Source organism: Diospyros lotus, chromosome 1 (assembly GCF_014633365.1).
Source record: "Diospyros lotus cultivar Yz01 chromosome 1, ASM1463336v1, whole genome shotgun sequence".
Lineage (NCBI taxonomy): Eukaryota > Viridiplantae > Streptophyta > Magnoliopsida > Ericales > Ebenaceae > Diospyros > Diospyros lotus.
In genome coordinates this window covers 34,963,409-34,989,279 of record NC_068338.1, presented here as the reverse complement: position 1 = coordinate 34,989,279, position 25,871 = coordinate 34,963,409, and the positions used below count along the sequence as shown (strand labels likewise).

At 36.6% G+C, this 25,871-nt stretch overlaps 2 protein-coding genes across 2 annotated transcripts; one reads left to right on the top strand and one right to left on the bottom strand.

Annotated features, from left to right (window-relative positions):
- The first annotated feature begins 842 nt into the window (after positions 1 to 842).
- LOC127795970 (BRCT domain-containing protein At4g02110) lies at positions 843 to 8,023 on the top strand. The gene is made up of 10 exons (XM_052327971.1): positions 843 to 1,153; positions 1,251 to 1,340; positions 1,439 to 1,543; positions 2,357 to 2,458; positions 2,613 to 2,697; positions 3,776 to 3,845; positions 3,964 to 4,008; positions 4,314 to 6,500; positions 6,683 to 6,899; positions 7,062 to 8,023. The coding sequence occupies exons 1-10, from the start codon at positions 1,049 to 1,051 to the stop codon at positions 7,632 to 7,634; spliced, it is 3,579 nt and encodes a 1,192-aa protein (XP_052183931.1). The 5' UTR covers positions 843 to 1,048; the 3' UTR covers positions 7,635 to 8,023.
- A 2,955-nt stretch (positions 8,024 to 10,978) lies between these two features.
- LOC127792380 (uncharacterized) lies at positions 10,979 to 13,791 on the bottom strand. Its single transcript, XM_052322857.1, has 3 exons — positions 13,460 to 13,791; positions 12,958 to 13,364; positions 10,979 to 12,662 (listed from the first exon to the last, which is right to left on the bottom strand). Exons 1-3 carry the CDS (start codon positions 13,520 to 13,522, stop codon positions 11,444 to 11,446), a joined length of 1,689 nt encoding a protein of 562 aa, XP_052178817.1. The 5' UTR covers positions 13,523 to 13,791; the 3' UTR covers positions 10,979 to 11,443.
- Between the last annotated feature and the right edge of the window lie 12,080 nt (positions 13,792 to 25,871).

Genomic DNA, 25,871 nt, shown 5'->3' with positions numbered 1-25,871 from the left:
TTTCCAAAGACCAATTCGCAGTGTCCATTTTGGGTGCCTAATTCCGATGACTAATGTTTGTATTTCTCTAAATATGGTGTTTATGGATTTAAATAAACAAGATAACAGTTCAAAATTAATGTGATTTGGTTAGTTTGATTTGAGTTTTTCTTTTCTTTTTTAAAATTAGTTCAGTTCTCCTATTTTTTTTTTCCCCACCTAGATTGACATTAAGGGGTTTAGGGTTATTTCTTCAATGTGATTGGTTTGGTCAGTTTAATTTGGGTTTTATTTCTTTAATTATTTTGATATGATTGATCCAAAACTTATATAATCAAATATGAATTCAATTGGGGTTGGCTTGGTTTTGATTTTATTTTTTAATTGGCTTGGTTTTGAATATAAAAAAAATTCCAAACTCAATTTAATTAGTTTTGGTTAAAATTAATCCTAAACGTTGAAACCCTTATCTCTCTGTAAAGATAAACAATTGTGAGAAATTAGGAAGAAATGTCGACAATTTTAGCCAAAATGACAACCCTATGAATATGATCATTAAGGAAAGTTTGTATTATACGCCCACTTTTGTTTTCTTGGGCCATCCTTAAACTTATTGTGGACCGCTAAGAAATGATTGTTTGAAATAGCCCATTCCATTAGACCAGGCCCAAACATAGCCCAACCATTTATTTTATTTTCATTTGAATTTATTTATTTCAGGTCGCTTTTCTCTCTCCCGCCACCGCGCTGAACTCAAAAAGACAAAAAATAAATAAAATCCCTCCTTTTTGGAGCCTTTGTCTTATTTACTCAAGCGCCCCAATTTCTGCGTTGCTTTATTCATCCATGCCCTTATCGTCCATTCTTGCTCTGGAAGCTTTATCATCTCATCTTTTCACCCTGCAGAAAAGCTTTATTGACTTTCCTGTCATCAGTCCCTTCACTATATCTAAATACACACACACAGAGGCGTATCTTCTACTCCCCCAATTCTCATTCCCTCTTTCCTTTTTATAGCATATTCCAATCCTTTCGCTGATTCATAGGTTGCAGAGTTCGCTCTTTCTCAATGCTCGGACCGAGGCGGGATTCACCGGTACAAGATCACCACTCCGAAACCTTCACCGGCATTCGCTTCGTCCTCCTTGGATTCGATGCGATCCAGGCAGAAAAGGTATGTCTCTTTCTTTGCTGTTACTTAGAATCTGTAGGGTTGCATAAATTCAGTCTTCATGAGGTTTTATTGTTTTATTTTTGTTTCGTTATCTTAGTTCCGGCTGAAGCTGGTTAGTGGCGGTGGGGTTGATTTTGGTCTGTACGATCCGAGTTGCACTCACGTAATTGTCGACAAGCTTACCTATGTGAGTACTACTAATCCCCAGTTATATTCAATGTAGTTCAATGTTATAAATATTATAAAGAAAGGATCGGCTGCAATTTGTGTGCTTGTCTGGTTTAGGATGATCCTGTATGCGTTGCCGCACGAGCAGATGGGAAGATTTTAGTCACAGGTTTATGGGTTGATCATAGTTGTGATATTGGAATGCCTGCTGATCCCACCTCTGTGAGTATTTCTATCCATTTCATGTCGTCTATTCTGTTTTTGAATCTAACACTTTATTTCTATCCATTTCTTTTCTTGTTTATTTGAACATGCAACTAAATATAGGCTTATCTCACTTGTCATATGCTGTTTCTATGATGTGCCGCCAAATTCCACGGTATATTGACCATTTAAAGTGTGCTTCTTCTCTCATGCCGTGTTCCTCTTTCAAAAATGTCTTTCCCAACTTTTTGTTGTTATTTCAAGGTAAAAAAAAAACTGTGTTCTTATGTTTTTGGTCCTATTTTTGTCTTCAGAATGGTGCTTCTTTAAGTTGAAGAAATTGTTTTCTAATCATCATATATCTTGTTACTCCACGTTAAAGATATGCAAGTTTGCTATGCCCATTTAGGACATTTTCAATTATTCATGCACTAACATGGGAATTGAATATCAGAACACTTGCATGTTGATTTTGCTCTTTGATGTAACATGGATGTCATATTTAGTCGGCTCATACCTTTCATGAAATAATAATGGTCTGCTGTTGATGTAATTCAACTTTCTTTCTTTTCTTTCCTTTTTCTTTTTTTTTTTGTGAGTGGGGGTGGGGAAGGGCCTAATTTTTTTCTGTTTAGTCTACAAAGAACTTTGATTTGATATCAGGGAGTGATCAGTCTTTTATCTACTTGTAGTCTAAGAGTACTAATGCATATCATACTTGTCATACCTGATTATAAAGATAAACTACCTCTTATTTTTCTGATCAATTTGGTTTAGTTACTTATTGGTGTCTACAGGCTAATGCACTTATATATTTCTCTCTTCTTACAGGTCATGTACATACCTTTAAGGGAGTTAAGTGGAATTCCTGGTGCTAAATCTCTAACAATTTGCCTGACTGGATACCTGAGCCAAGACCGAGATGATATCATGGTTAGCACGAGCTTTTCTTTAAAATCTTCCTTCTATATTGTGTGCAATGAATTTTGTTCATTTATTTGATTTTTTTATCTTTCATATACTAATTACAAGAAGCTTTCGGTTTCTATGAACTTTTTGCCTTACTGTATCCTTCTATTTTTCTCAGACAATGGTAGGCCTCGTTGGGGCAAAATTTTCAAAGCCGTTGGTAGCAAACAAAGTTACACATCTTATATGCTACAAATTTGAAGGTGTGTTTACTTTTAATTTTATTTTATTTTATTTTTGTGTAGATGAATTTACACACGTTTTGTTTGGACTATTACCACCATAGTTGTTAGGATTAGATTTGACATCTAATGATGAAGATCCAGGCCCTCGGTTCATTAGTCAAACTGGTTGAACTGTAGTTATAGAATTATATATAACTTATCCATTGCACGGAAGGAAATTCAGCACAAATTGGTACATGCCTGGCCAATGGAAATGCTTGCACTTGGTTTTCTGAAATGCTGAGAATAAGTTCGGAAAGTTCCAGCTGTGCATTTTGTACCTTCTCGTTCTCTGGTTTTTAACTAAACGAATCCACACTCTTGGACCAGATTGGTGGACCTTCCAGTTTTGTTTTAACCAGTTGAATGGGCTGGTCTAGTTGATGGATGACATGGATCATGGCAAGTCTTAATTAATGACACTTTTTTCAAATGCTCTATTTTCGATGTGAAGTAATTTTTCATCTATATTTTTAAATTGAAGTCCGTCCAATTGGTTTAGTTTTTTAGACACAAAACTTTAATTATTCTTGAATAAATTTGTTTTTTATTTATTTTTGTTTCTTTTTCCCATAAAGCAACAAACAACCATCTTTATAGTAAAAGTCAATGTTTATGCTGACTGAGGTTTTCAATTAAGTTGTCTGGGAAATGCACATGATCATCCCCGTCTGATATGTGGCTGCAACATATTTATGACATATATTTAATATTTTATTTTGGTGGTGGGTGTCTGCACAAACGGAAAGTAATTATGTAAAGCAAGTTTAGAAAGGAACCTTACATTTTCTTGGATTATTTTCTTTCGGTTGGAGAGTACTTGTTCTGGTATAAAATTATAAATAGTAGCTTTTGTTTTCACTTCAATAAGTACTGGAACGCGCATCTGCTTGTTGGAATATTGGAAATTGCTTAGTATTACTCTACAGTGGTTTCTAAGTAATGTTTCTTGGGTAAATGTCTAAGGCTGTACAAATTCATTATAGAAACCTTCTATTTTTATATAGCTGTTTTTGCTAGTTCTTGGATGGTGTCAAAATTTTCGTTTTCATTATAGGAGAGAAGTACGAGCTTGCCAAGAAGATGAGGAAGATAAAGCTTGTTAATCATCTCTGGTTGGAAGACAGGTTGGTCTACAACTTGTCTCTCTCTACTTGACCTTCATCTAGGATTAGTAGAGTACCAAAAAGTAGGATGACTAGTCCTCTCCTAGTTGAGTCATACTACTTTCATTTTCTGTTGCAGTTTGAGGGCTTGGGAAATTCTCCCAGAAGCTGATTACAATAAGAGGTGAGACTTGAATTTGGATTTTCTCTGTTGTAATTTTACTCGGGTGTGTATTATCTATGTGTTTATAATAGAACTGCATAGGCTCACGAATTGGTTCAGGTGTTCATTTTAGGGTAAGAGGGTTAGACAGATATGTGGTGCTTTAACTAGACATTTATTGGCATTTCACCAATCCCAAAGCTATTCTGTTTTGAAATCTTGTGATTCTCGGATGATAGTTGTTGCAAGTACTTAGCTCTTACCAATTGACATTGTGAAGCTGATCAATCACTCACTTAGTAGTCAACCTCCTCCTATTTCTCCAGTGGCTATGAGTTGGAAATGGAGATTGAAGTTAAAGATTCTGTAGAAGAAGCACAAAACATAGCTGAGAAGCAATATGATGCTATTTCTGGTAATATGTGTATCGGGAGAATAAGGGGCAACCTGTCTTCCCAATTAAAGGAAGATATATCAAGGAAGCTGCTAGCTACTAGTGCATCTAAAGTGTTAACTGCAGACGAGATTGTATCTGTTCATGCTTCAAATCTGCAAGACGTTCATAAGAACCATTCCAAAGTGTTTGAATCTTGGGGCACCAGAACTCCTGGGGATGTTGCTTCTGGTAAGCAACAACATTTATCAAAAACATACAGCAAGAAGCCAGCTTCTGCCCAGTCTGAAAATGTTTTGACTTCTAAATATGAAGATGCTGTGAGGGCTGATACCGATGGCGCAAAGTTCAGTATAAGTTACTCGAGGAAGATCCCTAAGAGAAACACACTTCCAATGTCCTCTTCAGCCATAGAGCAAGCTATTGATGTAACTAATTCCAGTTGTGTCAAGACTCCTTTGAAGGAAACCAAGTTACATCATGAAAGAGGGCAAATTGATGCTGCGCTTCGAAAGAGGAAGATGGATGTTTCTTATGGGAGCTCAAAATCACGAAAGATTACTCATGATTCAACAATAAGTCAGTTGGTGAATGATGCTGGAGGTTTAGCTTCTTCAGGTTCATTAAGTGACGAACTTGACAATTGGGCTACTCCAGGCCCTAACCCAAACTCTCCTTCCAGCAATTCATCAGCCCTTGATAGAACATCTATGCTGAAGCCTATTGTGGGTGCTGTTAACTCGAAGGATAAGCAAAAATATAACTTGGATGCATCTCAAACATCTTTCACAGATATGAAAAAAATGAGCTTGGCGAGCAGGCATAGCATGAAAGATGTTATGAACAATGCAGACAATCCTATCGGTGAAGTTGGAAAGCCACAGGAGGAACTGCACGATGTGCAAGTCCCAGGTCCAGAAACCAAATTAGAGGCTGAGAAATCCAGTAGTCTTAGCTTGAATTTATTTAAAGGTCAAAATGTTGATTCAATTTTGAAACCACTCAGGAGGAAGGTGGTTGGCAAGAAGGTTGTGGGCCGTAAATCAAAACTACTAGGCCCTGGTAATACCAAAAACCAGAAATGTCCCGTTTATGTCAGTAAAACTGTGTCACAACCTGACATTGTGGCGACTTCAATTGATGGGAAACAGATACCTGACAAGGTAGCACTTGGTAATTATAAGAACCTTAATTTGATTCCTTTGGATGACGTTGATGGGGCCACAATGATGGAGACAAATAATGTAGCAAAAGCAGGGAATGAAGTTGAGATTAGGACAGGATCCATGGTTGATGAAACTGAGGCTCCAGAGGACAAGGAACGTGAGCTTGAGGCTGTTAATCTATCACACAAGATGACCATAGGGATGAAATACAATACAGATGCTGGGGAGCATATAGCAATAGGAAAAAATGCCAGCAGTTCGAGTGCAAATCATCCACCAAAAACATCAGATGATGGAAAAGGAGGTGAACTTGAGAAGCCAATTTGTGGTGGGAAAAATGGGCCTGATCAGTTAGTCTCCAAAGAGGATGCTGCAAAAGAAAAAATAACTAGAAGGAAAAAAGCCCTGCTGGGTAAAACTTCTAGGAAGCTTCTTCCGGGTGGGATGAGAAAATCAAAAGTAGATGATGATCGAGACAAGAAAGGTGGAAAGAATAATGGAAAGATAGAAAACGAGGAAGAAAAAAGCATTCTACATCCCACCTGTGAGACCAAGCAAACCTTAACCGTGGAGAAGTCAGAAAACTCCATTGGAGTGGATAAAGGAAATAGTCCTGCTGGTATTCTAGATAAAAATGTCAGTCAGGGTAAACGCCAGTTTGAAAAAGTTGCTCTAAGATCTAATAAATTGTCAACAAAGATAGAACTGAAGCCTGGCTTGAATGACCCGGATTCAGTATTCACGAAGAGGATTCTGAAAGTGAAAACTGAACCTGAGTGGTTTATATTAAGCGGGCATAAACTACAAAGAAAGGAGTTTCAGCAGGTTATTAGACGGTTGAAAGGTAGGGTATGCAGAGATTCTCATCAGTGGTCATATCAGGCTACCCACTTCATTGTTCCAGATCCTTTACGGAGAACAGAAAAACTTTTTGCTGCTGCAGCATCTGGAAGGTAAATACTTGCCACGAAAACTTGTGACTGCATGTAATTGACCAATTACCAGTCGAAATTATTTAGTGCTGAGTAGAGCTTGCATTTGCTTTTTAAGCTAACTAGCATTCTGTCCTTTTCTTATGCGGTGTTTTGAGTCTCATTGTCATGTTAACTAATAATTGATTCTACCACAATTGCAGGTGGATTTTGAAGACTGATTATTTAACTACCAGCAGCCAGGCAGGAAGATTCTTAGCAGAGGAGCCGTATGAGTGGCACAAGAAAGGTCTAAGTGAAGATGGTGCAATCAACTTAGAGGCTCCAAGGAAGTGGCGACTTTTGAGGGAGAGAACTGGTCACGGGGCCTTCTATGGAATGCGCATTCTCATATATGGCGATTGCATTGCTCCACCTTTAGTATGTTGCATTTATGATTCAAATTTGTAATTTGTGTACTAGTTCTGGCACATATTTACCATGCAGGTTTCTCGATTGTACCAAGATATCTTTCATATAATTCTTCATATTGGCATATTGTTTGTCTTGTTTACTTATCTCAATTCACTTTGTTACATTCAGGACACACTAAAGCGCGTCATCAAAGCAGGAAATGGGACCATATTAGCAACCTCTCCTCCTTACACCCGTTTCCTTAAATCTGGAGTCGATTTTGCTGTTATCAGTCCTGGCATGCCGCGCGTTGATAGGTGGGTGCAAGAGTTCTTGAGGCATGAGACACCATGTGTGGTGGCCGATTACTTGGTAGAGTATGTTTGCAAGCCCGGTTACTCCCTCGAGAGACACGTGCAACACAATACTCACACGTGGGCAGAGAGGTCGATGGCTACCCACCTGAGCCGGTTAGAAGAGGTTGTCGAGGAGCCAACAACGCCCCAGCATCTTGTTCTTACCGATCTGCCATGTCAAGGTTGCGGGTGCCGTGACAGAGGAGAGGATATGCTGATTTGTGGTAACGAAAGCGGGTCTGCAGGTTGTGGTATTGGCATGCATATTGATTGCTGCAATCCTCCACTTGAATATATTCCAGAGGAAGACTGGTTTTGCCCGAATTGCAGCAAGAGCAGCGAGAAGGCCAAGCGTCCCAAGACTAAGAGTACCAAGGCAAGACGGTCTTCAGTAAAGAGCAAATGATATTTGGTCTTGCGACAACTTTTGCTTCTGTATTTTAAATGTTGTTCTCAATTCTCTAAATTCTGTAGGCCTAGTTATATGCTTATAGGAAGCCAAGCCATGCATCTTAATGGTATTTCTGAAACTATTTCGAACTAAGAAGAGTTGGCACGTTAATGGCTTCAAATGTTGGTGGGTCGGTAATGGGCCGGCCCAAGTGAATATGGGCTAGGATAAGTGAAATTTGTGATGAGAATGAATGGGTTCTTCAAGTGAAGGTAGACCCGAATCATTGAAAACGCTGTCTGTCTTGACTCTTGAGAAAGTGAGAATGTCGGAAGTTAAATCCGGATCTCAACGCCCTCCTCTCCCCTCTCCACAGAACTCGGATCTCAATATGCATGCATACCCCTTTGGCCCTTTCTCAAAATGTATATTTAAATATAAACCAATAGTCAATTGTTTGATCTCAACAACTCCCCCAAATCTTGGTACTTTGCACTTCTCCGCCAACACCAAGTACGGGAATGTTATTTCTCAAAACGGAAAAAAACCAATTTTCATATGAAATTGTAAAACTGCAGCGAATTGAGGAGATATTAGAGATTTAAAAATGAAAGTTTAAGTATGAATTTAATAGAAGGGAATTATAAATCTGAAAGTAAACTTTAGATGATTTACTTGAAGAGGTAACTCTTATATGAATTTTATGCGACTATGGTAAGTTTTATGGAGACTAAATGTGATCTAAATTTAGCATTTTAAGGTTTGGATGGCTGTTAATAAATGGGGTTATGTTTAATTTAACAAAACAATATCATATTTAACAAATTTTTAATGTTAAATTTAAATTATAAAAGTCCCATAACACTAAATCTAAATTATATAGGATATTTATAAGATTAAATTGATCATCAATGAGTTGGAGTGAAACTTACCTTAATCTTTTTTAATGTTGTTAATATTTGATTTAACCAAAAAATATTTGAAAAATAGTGATTATAAGCACCTCAATTATTATTATTTTTTTAAAAATTCTTCGTAAGATAACCTAAACTAGAAAACATCTCAATGAAATTTACCCAATTAATGAAATTTTTCCTAGGAAACAGGGAAATTTACCCAACTAAAAACAATGGGTTAAAGCAACCGAACAGAGTTTAAATTAACGATGACTTTGATTTTTGACTAAGTGCTATATTAATCTACCAAATCAAATCAAATATGCGATGTGAGAGTGAGTAGGGGAGAGAGAGAGATGATTCCATCACATGGGTGTCACTGACATCATCATATCTGGCCACGACTTGACCTCTTCCCAATGTTCCCAACATTCAAACATCTCGTGTTATTTCTCCATAAGTCCTCTTCTTTCCCTATTTACACTCAACCCCCCAAATTACGTCCTTAACCCTCGTCACATCCCTGTGACTGAGAGAAATTAAAAGTACCACCCCTCAAGGATTGGCTTCTTCTTTGATTAAAGTTAAAAATTTATTTGAGATTAAGCTCATATATAGATTTTCTGTTTTGTTTTATGTCTGTGTATGCATTTATCCAATACATACATAAAAAGAGGTGAATTACGAATTTTAAATCAAAAAAAGACAAAAACAAAGAAGAGAAGGCTTTGTGCAGCAGCTAAAGTGGCAACCCACATGGCATAGAATAATCGTAGAGTGCGAACTCGCCTTCCAATTCGTTGGGCGGGTGGATTCAAGCCTTTGCTTGTAGCTCACAAAAGAAAGAGCTTCAGAAAGAAAAAGAGAGGCAAGCAAGCAATAGCATGTTATCTTCTTCTTTATAATAGAAAGACTTGGCCATAAAAAAGGCAAAAGAAAAAGAAAAAAATAATGGGGATGCCCTCGTGAGAAACTGTGCAAATGCCAGAGGCCCTTGTCTTTCGCCTCAAGAAAATAAAATATGCTCCTTCCCACCTTATAACATATGACTGCCCATCTGTATTCTCTCTTAATACTTTTTCATCGTCAAGTTTACAGCTCAAGAAAGAAAGAGATGCATGTTTGCTTTCCCCCACTTCTAATCCCCACCTTTTTAAAATATATATTATGTCTTATTCTGCAAATGACAGTGAATTTGCATATGCAGCAGCTATGAGCTATGGATCCTTTAGGCTTGCAGAGCTATGGCTTCCCACTCTGCAAATCCAGCGAATCCCTTCTTTACATTCCAGTTTTGATACATATATATATATATCAAAAATTCTGTACAGATCATCTAAGGATTTTGGAGGAGGAGAATAAAAAGGGTGCTGAGAGATGAGGTGGTCCCTGGATGGATAGTGGGAGAATTGTAAATTCGTTGATTACTGCACAAGTGTAATTGAAGACAGTCACGTTCACCAAAAATGAGAAGGACCCAGTCCCTTGCAAGGAAAGGCTGCTCGGTTCATTAAATAAATGGGGGAGTTTTTATTTGGGGGGTGTGTTTGATAGTAAAAATACATGAAAAATGTTACATTTAAGAAATTAAATTTATTTTTGATATTTGACATATTATATTTTTCATGAAATTAAATTTCATGGTACAACCATTAAAGTATATTTTTATCTTTTTTTTATGAAAAATTTAATCCAAGAGAGATAATTTTTATTTTTTATGTAAATTAAAAAAAAATTAATTAAATACTACCAAACACACCCTTACTGTTTTGATGATCAGGTGCAACGTGATTTAAGATAAAACTTCCAACTTGAATTTAATACAATATTAACAAGTAGATCAGAGAGAGTTGAGTTAAAAGTTGATGGAGTCATGATGATTTACTTGGGTCGGCTAGGGTTGGGTTCCCTTTTAGATTCATGCATTTCCTGACCGCATAGGACAGCAGAAAGAAAGTAGTACATGTAAATATGGATAATGCTACATGAACAATTTATCGTGAAAGATAGTACAATATAAGAAGGATGCTTTTCTCCTCTGCAACCATCTATAGCTCATTTTTTTACCCTTATCATTACAATGCACTAAAAGGAGGTGGTAAAAGCAGCACTACTTTTCGGGTGTAAAAATAGAGGTCCCCCACCACCAGTTACCAGAGCACAATAAACAAGGATGACAATGACAAAGTTTCGCATACCCATCTCCAGAAAGATTCCAAGGCATTTGTAGGGCTATTTGGCTTTGATGAGAACCAGACCAGACAAGGCAGCTCTCTCTCTCTCTCTCTCTCTCTCTGGCCTTTTGATTAGGGATAGAGGAGGAGAAAATGGATAGTAGCATGCATCAATGTCTTTATAGAAGACGAGGTGGAGGAGGGATCAGCTTGTACTGACTCGGCCGTGCTTTGTAATTTGTAATGTTTTACAGTGACTTGGGAATGGGACAAATTACAATTACTTCATAGTGGATCTTGTGGAATGTCAGCTTTGCCATGGATAAGCCTGACAAAGGAACAGTAATGGCGACACAGATAAGACATGAGAAAGAAGCCCAAAAGTGAGGCCAGGCCACCATCTCTCTCTCTCCCTCTCTCTGTGGATCACAATTCACAAATGCATCCACCCACCCTACGCACCCTTCTTTTTATGTGGAAAACCAAATTCAATTCGCCCCAGTCCCGGCATTCTCCATACGGAAAATGGTGATATGGCAAGTAATTAAGAAACCGAAAATAAATCACGAGACAAAATCTTCGAGAGTTGAAACCCATGAGAAGAAAATTCGCAGTACCGAAATAGTTCTGTACATGAACAGAAGAGTGAAAATGGATGGCAAAATTTTCCCGACTGGAATTGGGGAATAAATCTTCTTTTTTTACAAACAGGGAATCGGATTCCACAGCCGGTGAAATCTCATCGTTAAGATCATCAGCAGCTTAATGCTTCATACTTGACTGGAATCGGACGGTTAAACCCAACTTGAGAAAGCAAACTACCAACGGCTGCGATATCCCGACAGAACACACCTTGAAACACTGAGGCTGATGAAGCGGGGGTTTTGTTTTCGATCCGTATAGAGGTTGAGGTTTCTGTTTCTGATTTGGATTTGGGTTGATCATGAGTTTGCTGAACTTGCATTGCCGCCGCCGCCGCTTGTAAATCAGCCGCAGCCTTCTTTCTCTGCTTCTCCGCCGCTTCTTCGTCCATTATCGTTGACATTAAACTCGAGTATCCCTTCTGAATCAACCTGTAAAGCAACAAAGCGGACATTTTTGCTTTATCCCTAATTGAATCCACATCATGTTCGTCGGCAAACTCGCATCTTTCCATGAAGCTAGTAGATTTATCGGGTTTGTGCCGCAACTGGAGCAACAAATGGGCCCTTTCCAATTCGGATCTAGAGCAGCCCCGTCTCAGACCAATCAACGCATGGTAATCTACATTCCCTGTTTCGCCTGAGGCAACCCTCTGTTTCAGTTCTTGAATCTTGGTTGTTAAAGCACAGAGCTTCCCGGGAATCTCTCGGTATCGCACGTTTTGCCGCCTCCAGGCAGGTCCGGGCAGCCTCCGATCGCGTAAAATTGAATTGTATAGAAGCTTCAAGTGTTCGAGATCGTGAAGAGAGTCCGGCAGGCATCGGATGGTTTCGAAGAGAGAGGCTCGGGTGCTCAAAGCCTCAATACAGGACGGGTTCAAAGCCAAGGTCCGATTACAGTCAGCGATGGACTCCGCGATTCGACCCGCGGATCTATAGGCTGAAGCTCGGTACATGTAACATTCGGCGAGGAATCCCTGAGGGGCTCCACGGCGGCCGTCGACTATCTTAGAGAAGTGCCGGATGGCTTCAGAGTAGAGGCCGGCATCCAGGGCGGCAATCGCCGCCGTCTTGCGGCGAAGAAGGAGCTTGATGTGGCTGAGCAGCTGGGAGATGCTCTCGCTCTCGGCCCTTGGAGGGCTCAGAGGTTGGTCGGGGATGGTGGCGAGTTCTCCGGAGATTGGGAGTTGGGAGAAGGAGAAGCTGTCGTCAGACCAGCAGATGCTTTCGCGGCGGAATGCGGCCGTGGCCAGGCGTTTTCCTGTCTGGAGGAGGAGCATGGCGTCCTCCATCATGCCCAGGTGGCAACATGCTTGGCCCAGAACCAAGTACCTGAAATTGTAATTTCACACCCACAGTGAGTCACCTCCGACCCTGTTTTGATTTTCGACCTTCATATTATTAAAAACAATATCAGGAATATATCATCTACTACTGGACTATTTTTCTAATTTCTATATATAGTAATTATTTGATTTAATATTCAATTTTTTAGTTGATTTTTTTGAAAACATAAAGAAATAGAAATCATTAATTGCAGGCCGTCATTTATCTAGCGTAACCTGCAAGCTATCACGAAAAAATATTTGGAAAGTTAAAATAGGGAATTGGGCGAAAGGAAAATTACCTCCATTGCCCTTCCTTGTCGCAGTTTTTACAGAGACTAGCCATAACCTTCTTTTTCAAATCCGAGACAGAGAAGCACTTGAAAGAGGGATGATCGTTCTCCGGCGACTCGCCGGGGGACAGAAGCTTGACTCGCTCCTTGGACAACTGCTGGGAGGAGTTATCGGAAGAGAGAGACGTGGAGTCGTCCGAGGCCATCTTCAGGCTGGGAATGTAGTCTTGGAGCATATCGGCGACGTCCTTGAACCGGCCGAGATAGAGAAGCGCACGCGCTTTGAGCTCGAGAGCGATCTCTAGCCGAGGCGAGAGCGCCAGAGCCGCGTCCAGAAGGCAGACGGCCGACGTGATCTCGCTCTGTTCCCGAGTCGCAATGAGACCTCTCGCGTCCTTGACATATTTATCCACAACCTGTGTTTCAATAGCACAGTAAATCCATGTAAGAAGAAGAAGAAGAAGAGGAAAACAGGCCTGATTTGATCGAAAAAGAGTAGTAGATCATTCACCTTTCTGTTGGTAAGCCACCAGTGCTTCTTTTCTCCGCCGCTCACAGTCGGTGACGTCGCCATTGCTGTTCAACAGCGATTGAACATCAACGTCTCTCTCAATTACAGAGAGACGGAGAGGGAGAGAGAGAGAACCAGAGAGAGAGAGGGATAAGAGGGTTTGTGGGGTTTTAAATCTATGGAAGAGTGAGGGGAGAGAGAAAGAGAGAACAAACTTGTAAAGCAAGTGCCAGCTTTGACCTCAGAGAAAGCTTTGATCCTTCAACTTCATCGCTGGCACCCCCACAGATTCTCTCTCTCTCTCTCTCTCTCTCCCTAGGCTCTGGAAGCCAGGGCTGTGGCATTGCGACTACTGAATATTATATCTATGCTAATGTTAACTATTGTACAGGATAATTGTATTTTATTTTTAAATAAAATTTATTTATTCTATAATGTCTTTAATTATATTTTTTTTTGGGGGGGGGGGTTTATTAATAACAAAATATTGTATTTTATAAAATGTTGTTAAGTAGTACAAATGTTTTATAATTCAATCACATAATACAATATATATTATTTAAAAATAAAATATACTTACTCCATTTGAACTACTAATTTGACCAGGTGTTGAGGGTCAATGCCGCGTTTGACACCCGGCTGTAGGCGGTGAAAGCTTCACGGGTCCTCCTCGGGTTCAAGTTCAACCACCGGGGAAATAAATTTGGCCCAAAAAGAAAGTAAAAAGGCGGCATGAAATATGAGTTTGAATATGAGGAATGAGCAAACGAGCAACCGAAATGGGAATTGACAAATCATAAATCCTGATGAGCTGCGCGTAGGCAAAATTTAATTAATTCATTCCGGCAGTCGTGTGATTTTACTGCAATACCGCTTCCGGTTTGATCTAATGCCAGGACAGGACTGGAAAGGAAAGGAGTGGGGGATTGTGGCATCCTATGCACATTTAATGTTGGAACATTTCTGGAAAAATTAGGTGGAAATTTGAATTAGTAGCACATGACGTACTACTGAATCAATGAAACCTACTGAGAGATCTAAATTAGTTTCACAATAAATGCCATCATCAGAAAAACCTCTTAATTCTATGACACCAACAGTAAAGAAAAGCAGGCATATATCTGCTGCGTGAGTGCGTCTGGGGGGGAGGTGGGTGGGGTGGGTAGATGGGCGGGTGGTGGAGGGATAAAAGGGTAAATTAAATAATGGATGGTGTATTTAAGAAGGCACAGGAATCATGGTTTTTGGTTGGCCTTTGATTTCGTCAAGTCACATGAATATGTATGAATAGGAATAGGAATAGGAATGAGGTGAGATGAGATGAGATGGCGACTGTGCTTTCAGCCGTCACCTTAATAACAACAATTTTAGTGTTTACGTTTAGCTAGCTAGCTAGCAAGACGACGTTAATTAGCATGCATTTTAGTAACTATAATAATAAATTATGTTTAAAAGAGTTTAATTAATTCTTTTTTTTTTATTAATTTATCTTCATTACTAATGCATTATTATAACATCCGAAACACAAATTGGTTGTCGAGTTAGTAAGGAGATTTCACTCACTTCCCTTAATTAGAAAATTAAATTCTAAACATAAAATTTACTTTACCATAATTTTGATCGATAATACACGACAGAGAGATGTGACATCTACCACTATATACGTACCATACGCATTAATTAATTAATGAAGTTAAAGGTGACCACAACACCTACCCCCCCCATTTTATGTTTAACAAAATAATAATCATCAGAAATTCTTGATAAATATGAAGTGTTTCCAAATCACAAAATAATCTCTTCCCCAACTACCCTTTCCCATCATCATCGCACCGGGTCCCACCTCTTTGCCACGTTTCTATTCTTCTTCTTCTTCTTCTTAGCTTAAATTAAATCATGCATGTATAACATACATATGTATTTTAGTACATAATAATATCACAAATCCTAATTCTTTTAGGTAGAGTCTATTGGAAGAATTTAATGATTTGAATATAATATAAACATGCAATGTCAAATATGAACCAAATTAGTATATATATATATATATATATGTACAGCAGATGATGAGAGCATTATTAAGTGTCCCAAACCGTAGGCAGGATTAGCCGCATTTGCTCAAATGATATGTAATTATTGTGGATCCACAATATGTGAAGTGGTGTTTGGTCAACTCCACTCCAAATTAGAAGGATTATTTAACTTAAATCATTATTAGTGGTTGGATGTACCGTTTTCATCCCCTTTTAGTGTATCCTAAGAAAGTTATTATCTAAGTAATATAATTAAAGATGTCTTTTTTTGAAGAAGACATAAAATTTTATTTATTTATTTTATTTTTTATAAAAGTAGTGTGATCAGGAACTAATTAGGGGATGACCTGACCATCAAGGGGTAACCGGGTCAGCTCCCTTTAAATCATATCCTTGCCTTATTTAAAGTCTTATATAATTAGCAAACTTAAAGGCCCAAATCTATAGTCATTGTTCTTGATCGCGGCCTAAAAATCTAGAGAGACAAGATATACATGTTAAATCACTGAGAGTAATACGGTCACTTTCGCTGCGTTTAATTAATGATAGAAAAATATGTGCAAGACGACTAAATTTTGAGCACACGTTACTGTTGCTATTCCAATTAGTTTACTTACTTTCTTTCTTAGAATTTGGTTATTATAAGCCTAACTCAACCGTTGGATGTGCTATTCTAAGGACTCTTCAAACTGCTTTTGTATTGTAGTTGCAAAAAAAAAAAGCCTTTTAGTTGAACATGTGAATACAGAAAGAAAAAATATTTTTCTTTCCAGGTTGGACAAAATGGGGCCCGAATTCTTAGTTGGAGGAGGAGTACTGATCAGTGATGAGCTTTTATTATACAGATCAGCCTCCTCCCACATTGCACGATCCATCCAACTCTTAGTCTTAGGCAGGCGTCCTCCAGCCACGCATCAACTCCTCTTCCATCATCCATGTCTTTTGTCTTAACTCCATAGCTGTTAGGAGGTACCCTACAACCCAAGGGTAAGCGTCCTTTCAAGTTCGCACCAATTTGTCCTCAAAACGGCAAATGGCCAATCTGCTTCTGTCCTCTTAAAAGTGTCCTGCTTTAGGGCACTTCTCGAGAGCACGCAGAAGCAACACATGCCATGTCTAACACACCCAGTTCTATATTTGCCTTGAGCAGTGCCAAATAGGCCATCCCAGGCTTTAAAGTCTTGTACCCATTCTGCAATGGCTGCTGATGGCTACTACTTTAGCCATATTGCAGTTGTGATAGGTTCATTATTGGGGTGGTGGGAGAGGGGGGGCTGATCTGTTGTGCATTCTTTTGGATCTAATACCCATATGTTGTCATTCCGTGCTATAATTGCTAATAATCATCATATATTCTTGTCCCCTTTACCTTCAAAACAATTGAAAAATACATTAATGCACTAACCGAAGCTGCATATTCGCTTGAAACAGTTGTTACAACTGGGTTTTAAAAATGCTCCCATGGTAAGGTTGACTACCAGATAATTCGGAGCATATTACACGTAAAAAAAAATTAATATCGTTGGACTTTAAAGTATGTCAATAATTTGCATATTACATAGATAAAATTAGATATTATTTCAAATGCCACGATTATAAATAGTTGGCCTCACTCTAATAAATGACTTTTAGTTATATATATATATATATCGATCCGTGACATATACTTTAGGCATATAAATTCAATGATTGAGTTATGTCCTCTCTCTCTCTCGTATATTTTATTTAACTTATGAGCAAGAGAGCTAATTAGGAAACTATATTTATAATGGAGTATAGTGGAATAAGTCTTGTATACCTATTTTAGTGTATTTAATTGAAAATTTAATTTTATTTAAATTTAAAAATTTATCTAACAAATTAAATGAAAGAAATATCAATCATGCTTGCCTGCTGATTAACATAGAATGAATTCCAACATTTTAATATTTGAAATTAGAGGGTTGATGAGATGAGATGTATTCTGTGATTCATAGACAAATAAAATGCAAGAAAACATAAGGAAAGCGGAGGGGAAATATATGGAAACTTAAGGATGGCAAGCTGAAATGGTGGTGGGGAATTACTAAAGTAAAGAATAATAATGATTGGAACTGGGGGTGGGTTATTTAATAAATTTTAAATTTTAAAAATAACGTCAAAAATTAAAAAAAAAAACTATAAATATTAAAATTTACTAAATCCCATTCTTTCTCTTAAATCCACTGCTTTCTTCCATTTTAAAGAAAGGGGGACGCTCCCATTCTCAAGACATGTTGGCACCAAAGGGGGCATAACTGCGATGCCAAGCCCTAAAGATTCTCTGATTATTTCAGCACCCACCCAGCCAGCAATCGAAACCCAAAAAGATAAAGCTCGTTAAGCTAAGCTCTCTCTCTCTCTCTCTCGGGCGAAGCAAGCAAGCAGGGAGCACTAACTTAGTGACTGCACTTATCTAGTCTTATTCTAATCTAATCTAATTCTAATGGGGGGTTCATTTACGTTACAAGGGGGGATGATGCTTTGTTTCGATTGGGTTTCCCCTTTTAAATTTTAAAAGTGGTGGGAGGAAGGAGATGTCACAGAGAGAGAGAGAGAGGGAGAGAGAGAGAGGGGCTGCGGCGCACGTGCCGAGAGGATGTGATTTCACGTGGCGGTGGGGAAGTGGTCCGTCCATGTGCGGGCAACGTGCGCGTCACGAACTTGAGCTAGCTTAAGGCTTGGCTTAGCTGTGGCTGTGGGGGGGCTGCCCCACCCCAGTGCCCATGCATTTGCCAGCTGATTTTGGGTTGGGTCCTGCTCATCCATCTATTATCGCTTCCAATCCCTTTCTCCAAATTGTTACGTATTTTTACGATTTCAATTCAGCGTTAGTCAATTTAGCTATTTGAATTGTGATAGTCACGTTGGCTCTAGTTAATGCAATGTTCAACTGCAATAGTCGTGTATTTATTATGATCGGTAAATATATGCATCATTACATGACTCAATTGTGACATTATTATTCGGACACGAATGATGTTACTCACTTACTAGACATGATTCATTCATCCACTGTAGGGGATGCAAAAGTCAAGGGCTCAGTTAGATAGTTATGGGCCATGCCCATGGTTCATTATTCACCCATAAGTTGATTCACATTCGCAGATAGAGAGAGAGAGAGAGAGAGAGAGAGGGGAATTATATATATGTGGTCAGGAATAGAATAGAGGATTGAAATCTTTTTACATGTAATCCAATGTGTCGAAAGAGTCAAACAAGCCTGTCAGCCTGCAGTACACACACACACACACAGAGCTTGCATTTCCATTATTATCGTTATTACAGGACTTTATATGTAGTATTCGCATTATCCGTAGGATGTTAAATATTTTGCATTATGTATCGTTGGATAAGCTACATTTAATTTGAACTCTTAATTTTTGTAATTAGTGACCTCCTCAAGCAATTGGATGGCGGCCTTGGTTTGTAAAAAATTATGAGGAAATAAAATAATCAAATATCAAGTGTAATCACAAAAATAAAGAAGACAATCAATTTATATGAAAAATTCTCTCAATATGAGAAGTAAAAATTACGAGACCAAAATTCAACTAAAAGTTCTACTAATATCATCAAATCCAGATTATAAAATCCTCTCAACAGTCACAAGAGATAAGAGATAAAAACATAATCAATTTTATCTCAAATTAATAAAATAATTAAAGAGATAATGAAGAATAGACTAAATCAGGAGGCAGTATAAAGACGACTCAATTTCCAAAAATCTTGACTTCCAAAACAAATCTCCATCGTCCAGATCTTAGAATCACGAGTTCAAAACGTACACTCTTAATCTTAGCTCAATCGGACCAGAATAGACCATCTGATCTCCTTTTTTATCACCATTGTGCAAGCAAAACTAGAAATCCGAGTCAAACCACAAACTAGAATAAAAATGGCTTGATTCTCAAGGATCATGGCCACCAAATAAAATCTCTACCGTCCAGATCTTAGAACAAGAAGTCTCGAATATACCCTCAAAATTTCAAATTAGTCAAAAAACACACACAACCATTTAATCGCCTGTTCGATCATAGCTGTACAAGCAAGAATGAAAATCTAAATTTTTCCTAAAAATTTATCTTCTTTCTTTTATTTTCTTCACCTGTTATGCATAAATTTTATAGTCTAAAAGGCTATAAAAAACCCTAATACATTAAAATATTTTAGTTTCATAAAATAAAAATATTAATAAAAAAAATTGGATCATTCTTCTAATTAAGTCATCCTCCAACTAAGATGGAAACCCAACCCAACACTTGGTGGGATTACTTCTTTCTTATTCAAAACATTTATAATCTAGGCTTCAATGGCTCTTTCTCTCCCTTCTGCTGCTTCTTTTTCTAGATAGATAGACTCAACGAACAAAATTGTGAGGCTAACAACGGCCTCACAATTAATAATAACAATAATTCGTCAAAATAGATATGCCCGCAGCCCCAAGTAATCCAATCCTGTCAACATTCAGAAGAAAAGGAAGAACCAGTGCGCCAGCTAGCTTCTGGATGATGAAGACGAAGACGAAGAAATTAAAGGAAGACAAGGAAACCCACTTTGTGTGCCATTCTGGACAATCAGTCAGAAAGCTTTGAATTTGGCTCCAAGGTAGATAACAGCTTGTCGTAGTAGTCAGGCTTTACCAGCATTTGAATATTTGGACAATGACTCGTTTTGCTCCAGAATGACCAAATAAATGCTTCAATTTTTCTGTATCTTCTTAAATTTGGACAATTTATGGCTCTTTGGGCCGCAAGGCCAGACCAGTTACCTAACATACGTAGCCTATTCAACAGTTTGAAAGGCTACTGAGATTTTTCCTTAAACAAAAGCACCAAATTAATAGAAACAATTAATACATTTATTCTTGTCCAGATACAATAATAAATTTATTTGATTGAGAACACTATCATCCAGCAACTTGAGTCTGCAAGGAAGAAAATAATGCGAAGAGTTCCTATACAAACACTCTAATACTTAAATAAGACATTGAGAGTGATAAAAGCCCAAAATAATATTTACACCAGTATCAGAAATGTACATTTTTTTAGAATGAGTGTGTAATGGCCCGCCTCTTGGAGCCCCCGTGCACTAAGAGATCCGTGAGAGGGTCATTACTAAAATGATACCAAACAATACACAACCACAACTCATATACAATCATTATTAAAATCATATTCTTTTTATCATTTAATATCTCATAATCGTTTTTACAAACCATTCATTGGGCCCACCTAGACTTACATAACATATGACAATCTCAAAAAACGTAAACATTAACCTTAACAAAGACACGATAACACCGATGATCTAGTTTCGGAGAAGCTCTACACTTGCTACTTTGACACGACGACCTGGACCTAAACCCCGCTGAACGTACCTACTATTACAGGCGTATCTCTTACTTGGAATGATGGAAAACAAACGTGAGTCGCGAGACTCAGCAAGCTCATGAAAGAAAGGTTATAGGTTTAAGATTGTACTCTTCCTATGACACCCCATGCAATTCATGCCAATGCAACGTCACTTCATGCCATGCCCGATATCTGCTTTACTTCTAGATGCATAAACATATAATAAAAACTTCACATAAACGATCATTGGAGCCTACATTTAACACACATTGGCACCCAAGTCCTACATACATACTTGTTGGTAGCCTCCCATAGGCTACCATTCCATTTCCCTTTCACGTCCATTTCTCTGTCACTATCGTCTTATCCTTTTGTTGTCATAGGACTCTAACCCTCGATCTTATCGTGGACCACGCCGCCGTGGGTCTCACCCCAAGATCTTACCATGACCACGTCCACCACCCATGCCCAACATTTAAAACTGCACATTCTCACCATGTAATGCAACAAATAGAAAATGCAACGGCTTTTGTAGCATAAACGTGATGACAAGGCCCCCATAAACCAAGCATCAGGCCCTGCTACGCCCACACATAAGAATTCACACATGCGATATGCTTCTAAATGCACTAGCTCATCTAAAGAATCCAAGTTAGCTCTTAGACCAACCGGGTCATGTAGATGCTCACACATCCCATCACACACAAAGCATGTCCCCAAGTGAATGCAACACAATCCCTATGCAGCACACACATCATGATATGCACAAACCAATGACGAAAATATGGTAATACCAGCTCTTCTGTCTCGTTAGCGCTTATCATAACAGCCAATAACTACCGTCCATACATCCAGCCATCAACTGCCACGACCTACGGTCGACAGTTAGTGGATTTGTACCTCATACCCTTAAGACACACATAGACAACATTAAACTCAGTCACTTAGGCTTATCATTTCGCACACTCAATTCATGACAACTTAATCACCATTATGACATTCACGTTCTTATCACTTCTCATACTCAATAAACCATCTCAATATACTTGTTACCACACATTACACTTTTCCTAGTAAGACTCTTCACATATTCCCATTTAAATCGTAATTCAATCTTCTAACAACCTAGCCCTAACAGATTCGGCATCATTCCCAAGGGAAGCGAAGCGATACAAAGCTCCGTAACGGACAGAAAGAATGACACCAAATCATCATTTTCTTAACTCATTCCATTAACAATAATCCCATTTAATAGAACATAAGTCATAGGGTGATTGCCACGCGGATTATAATTATTAATGCGTGGAACCGAGTTACGGTAAATCAGGGTTTAAAATACAAGAAACCTCGAAAACTTTCACAGAAAATAAATAATGCGAGGAGAGGGTTATGAGTTTGCTTGTAGACAGCCGATCGTAGCTTCTCTCATACTCCTGCTGCGAAATAAAACATTTAACAAAAAATAATAAGATTACGACTTATATTAATCAAATCTAACCATATAGAATCTGTGATTTAAATATATAATACTTATAATAATTTTACTCACTTACTTAAGTATTTTAAACATCGATTAATCCACAAAATTCCTTAATTTTCCTCACTTTTTCTTCCCTTTTTAGCCGCCGAGCGCCTGCTGCTATTCTTCCTCAATTTCTCTTTTTCTTTCCCTCTTTTCCTCTCTGTTTCTCGGCAGCAAAAGTGGCTGAATTGGCCTTCAAATTGGCTTCCATGCTTGCTGCCCAAGATTGTCCTATTTATACACAATTGTGGCTTTTAAGCCACAAAAAGATATGGCCAAGATAAGGCCACGCCATGCATACGCACGCACATATATATACATATATACACAATTAAGTAATTCATTTAATTTAATTTGATTTACTTTATTATTATTACTATTATCATTATTATTATTATTATTATCATAAATATTTCTAATTAATTTAATTAATCACCTTAATTTTCTATTTCTTCAAAATATCATAAATAAGTATTTTCTCAAAAATTTTCAAATATTCTAAAATATCCTCAAACACCCAAATTATTTATTTTTACTTGTCTTCAAATTTTTGGGATGCTACAGAGTGTCTGTCTATTTATAGAAAGATATGGAGAACTCCGAAATAGTTCAAGGTTAAGTCTCTTACAAATAATGTTTATCTTGATTTTTCCTAATTTGACTAAAATTAGAATTCTTATAAATGACGTTTATCTTGCATTTTTTGATGATAGAATTCCTTATGAATGGTTGTCTATCATTTTCTAAAATGATTTTCAAATGTCAAAATTATTTTGTTTACGCGTTTTGTGAGACCCTACGTATTCGGGGAAATGGTTTGGCATCGATATTGCCTTATGGGGTTAGGAAATCACCTTTGAGAGCGCGAGCAACTCATAGCCACGAGGGTGTGTCACGTGACTAGCTAAGGCCCTGAGCGCATGCCAAGCCAGGCTGCGGGGGTTGCCCTCTCACTGCTACTTGACCGAGTCGCAAGGTACTTTACCACCAGCAGACGCCCTGGGTTGCATGAATGCCTTTTGTGGAGACCCTTTTGCAGTCTCTTTTCTCGACTTGTGAGCCATGTCGACCACTTGTCGTAGATCTCTTGTGACCTTTTGTTGTTAAGTTATCCTGGTTAAGTTGGGTTGATTTGGCTATTAATTTATTTTTTTGATTTTTTTCTCATGCCACACCAATTAATGCAAACTAAAATACACACAAGCATATCTTCATATATATAAAAGTATAATAGTTTGGCAAAGAGTTTTTCCCCCCCAAAACTTATATTAATTACTAAAAGTTAATTAGTGTAAAATTAACAATGAATTTTTTAGTTTTTCAATACTAATTATGGTTTTTTCAATGCATTATTTTGTGTATATTAAATATTTAGTTAATATATATATATAATAAAGTAAGATTATCTGCAAAAGAATTTTTTTCTCCAAAACTTGCATTAATAATAATTAAATTATCTTTATCTTTATATTATTATTATTATTCTAAAAGTAGGATAGTCTGCAAGAAAAAAATTTCTTCCAAAACTTGCATTAATAATATTTAAATTATTATTACTAAAAGTAGTAGTAATTAATAATTACTATAAAATTAATAATAAAATTTCCAATACATGAGTTTTTCAATGTTAATAATGGGTTTTTCAATACATTATTATGTGTATATTAAATATTGAGTTAGTAAATAGTTTGTCGTGCACACAATTAAATAGATGAATATACATATGTACGTAGGTAATTTTTAATCTGCAAGAATGGATACACATCAAGAAATTACACTAAGATGTAGCTAGAAGATCACTTTTATATTGATTTTTCATAGTCTTTCCAACTTACTTGTTGAAAAATTGTTAAAAGCCATTTATAATATGTATATTATTTATTCACCCATTTAAATATTTAGTTAGTTAACTTCTAAGCATGGATTTTTCAATGCATTATTATGTGTATATAAATATTTAGTTATTAAATAGTTTGCCAAGCATTTTTTTTCTTCAGTAGTCTGCCAAAGTATTTTTTATCTCTAAAACTTGCATTAAATTAAAGATAGTAATAATTAATAATTAAAATAAAAAATTAAGCGTGGGTTTCCAATATTATTTATAACTTAATTTTAAATTCAATTAATCTTCTCATCAATTAATTAAAAATATTATAATATTATTTTTTATTAATTCCTCAATTAATCCCTCAATCAATCAAAAATAAATATTATTTTTGAAGAATATGAATAGTCAATTTAAACTATTAATTAAGTTATAGAAAATTATTCATTTGTATAAAATAAAAATAATTTGCATTTAGTACTTATTATTCCAAAGCAATTGGAAACTTCCTATAAAGTATTTTGAAATTTTTCACTATCAATTAAATAAATATTATTAATAAAAAATTTGAATAGATAATTTAAATTATTAATTATATCATGTATAGATATATAATTTCTCAATGAATAAAAAATAAATATTTTTTATAAATATTATTAATAAAAAATATTTATAATATTATTTTTGATTAATTCCTCAATTATTAAAAAATAAATATTAATGTATGGATTTTTCAATATTAATTAAGATTTAACTTATCACATTTACAAAACTATGGAACAAAATTAATACATAGTGAAAGAAAAATAAATCAAAATTCATATGTTCAAAGTTTTGTTATCAGTGTAAAATTAAATTTTAAGATTAGAAATTAAAATTTTCAAATAAATTTTTAATTAGCATTGAAAAATTCATGCTTTCTCACATTTAGGAGTTTTAATTTATATTTATATTTATAATTTATAAATAAATATATAATATAATAAATAATTTTACTTTAATAATTAATCAATCATTACCTTTAATTTAATACAAGGCTAATGCATAGATTTTTCAATACTAATTAAGATTTAAAATATTATATTTTCAAAACTAATATATGAATTTTTTAATATTAATTAAAATTTAATTTTTAAATTTATTGTGATTACGCACGGGTGAACACTAATATATATATATATATATCTTTTATTTTCTTGACACCCCTAATTTCAGAGAAAGTATACCTAATATACCACTATATATATAACTGTTTTGAAGAGCCTATTCGATGTGAATGCCAGGATGTATATCTTATTTACCTATAAAAATTGATGTGAAGATGAATTGGGCAAATTATTTTGAGATTTTTTATGATTACATGACATGTGGAATGATAGAATTTTAATATGATGGAATGTATTATGCTTGTGATCGAATATATACTATGCTTACGTTTAATATATGTTTGGACTGAGGAGAGGAGGTAGGTAGAGGAGAAGAAAGGGACTGGACTGAAGAGGAAGGGGGAAATAGAATTGAGGCCTTTTATGGGCCAAAAGATCATTTAAATATATGACCATTAGGATAAGTTAAAAAATTCAGCGAGTGCAAAAATTAGGCTGAAAAAATGTCGGGCCTAAATGAAATGATTTAGGGCCCCCCCTAAGCAGTCCATCAA

What these genes read in the sequence shown, in the direction of transcription:
- LOC127795970 (XM_052327971.1), top strand. Translation starts at nt 1,049, where the DNA reads ATGCTCGGACCGAGGCGGGATTCACCGGTACAAGATCACCACTCCGAA. An exon ending in ATGCGATCCAGGCAGAAAAG is followed by an intron (nt 1,154 to 1,250) that starts GTATGTCTCTTT and finishes TCGTTATCTTAG; the next exon opens with TTCCGGCTGAAGCTGGTTAG. An exon ending in TTGTCGACAAGCTTACCTAT is followed by an intron (nt 1,341 to 1,438) that starts GTGAGTACTACT and finishes TGTCTGGTTTAG; the next exon opens with GATGATCCTGTATGCGTTGC.
- LOC127792380 (XM_052322857.1), bottom strand. Translation starts at nt 13,522, where the DNA reads ATGGCGACGTCACCGACTGTGAGCGGCGGAGAAAAGAAGCACTGGTGG. An exon ending in GGTGGCTTACCAACAGAAAG is followed by an intron (nt 13,365 to 13,459) that starts GTGAATGATCTA and finishes ATTGAAACACAG; the next exon opens with GTTGTGGATAAATATGTCAA. An exon ending in GACAAGGAAGGGCAATGGAG is followed by an intron (nt 12,663 to 12,957) that starts GTAATTTTCCTT and finishes TTACAATTTCAG; the next exon opens with GTACTTGGTTCTGGGCCAAG.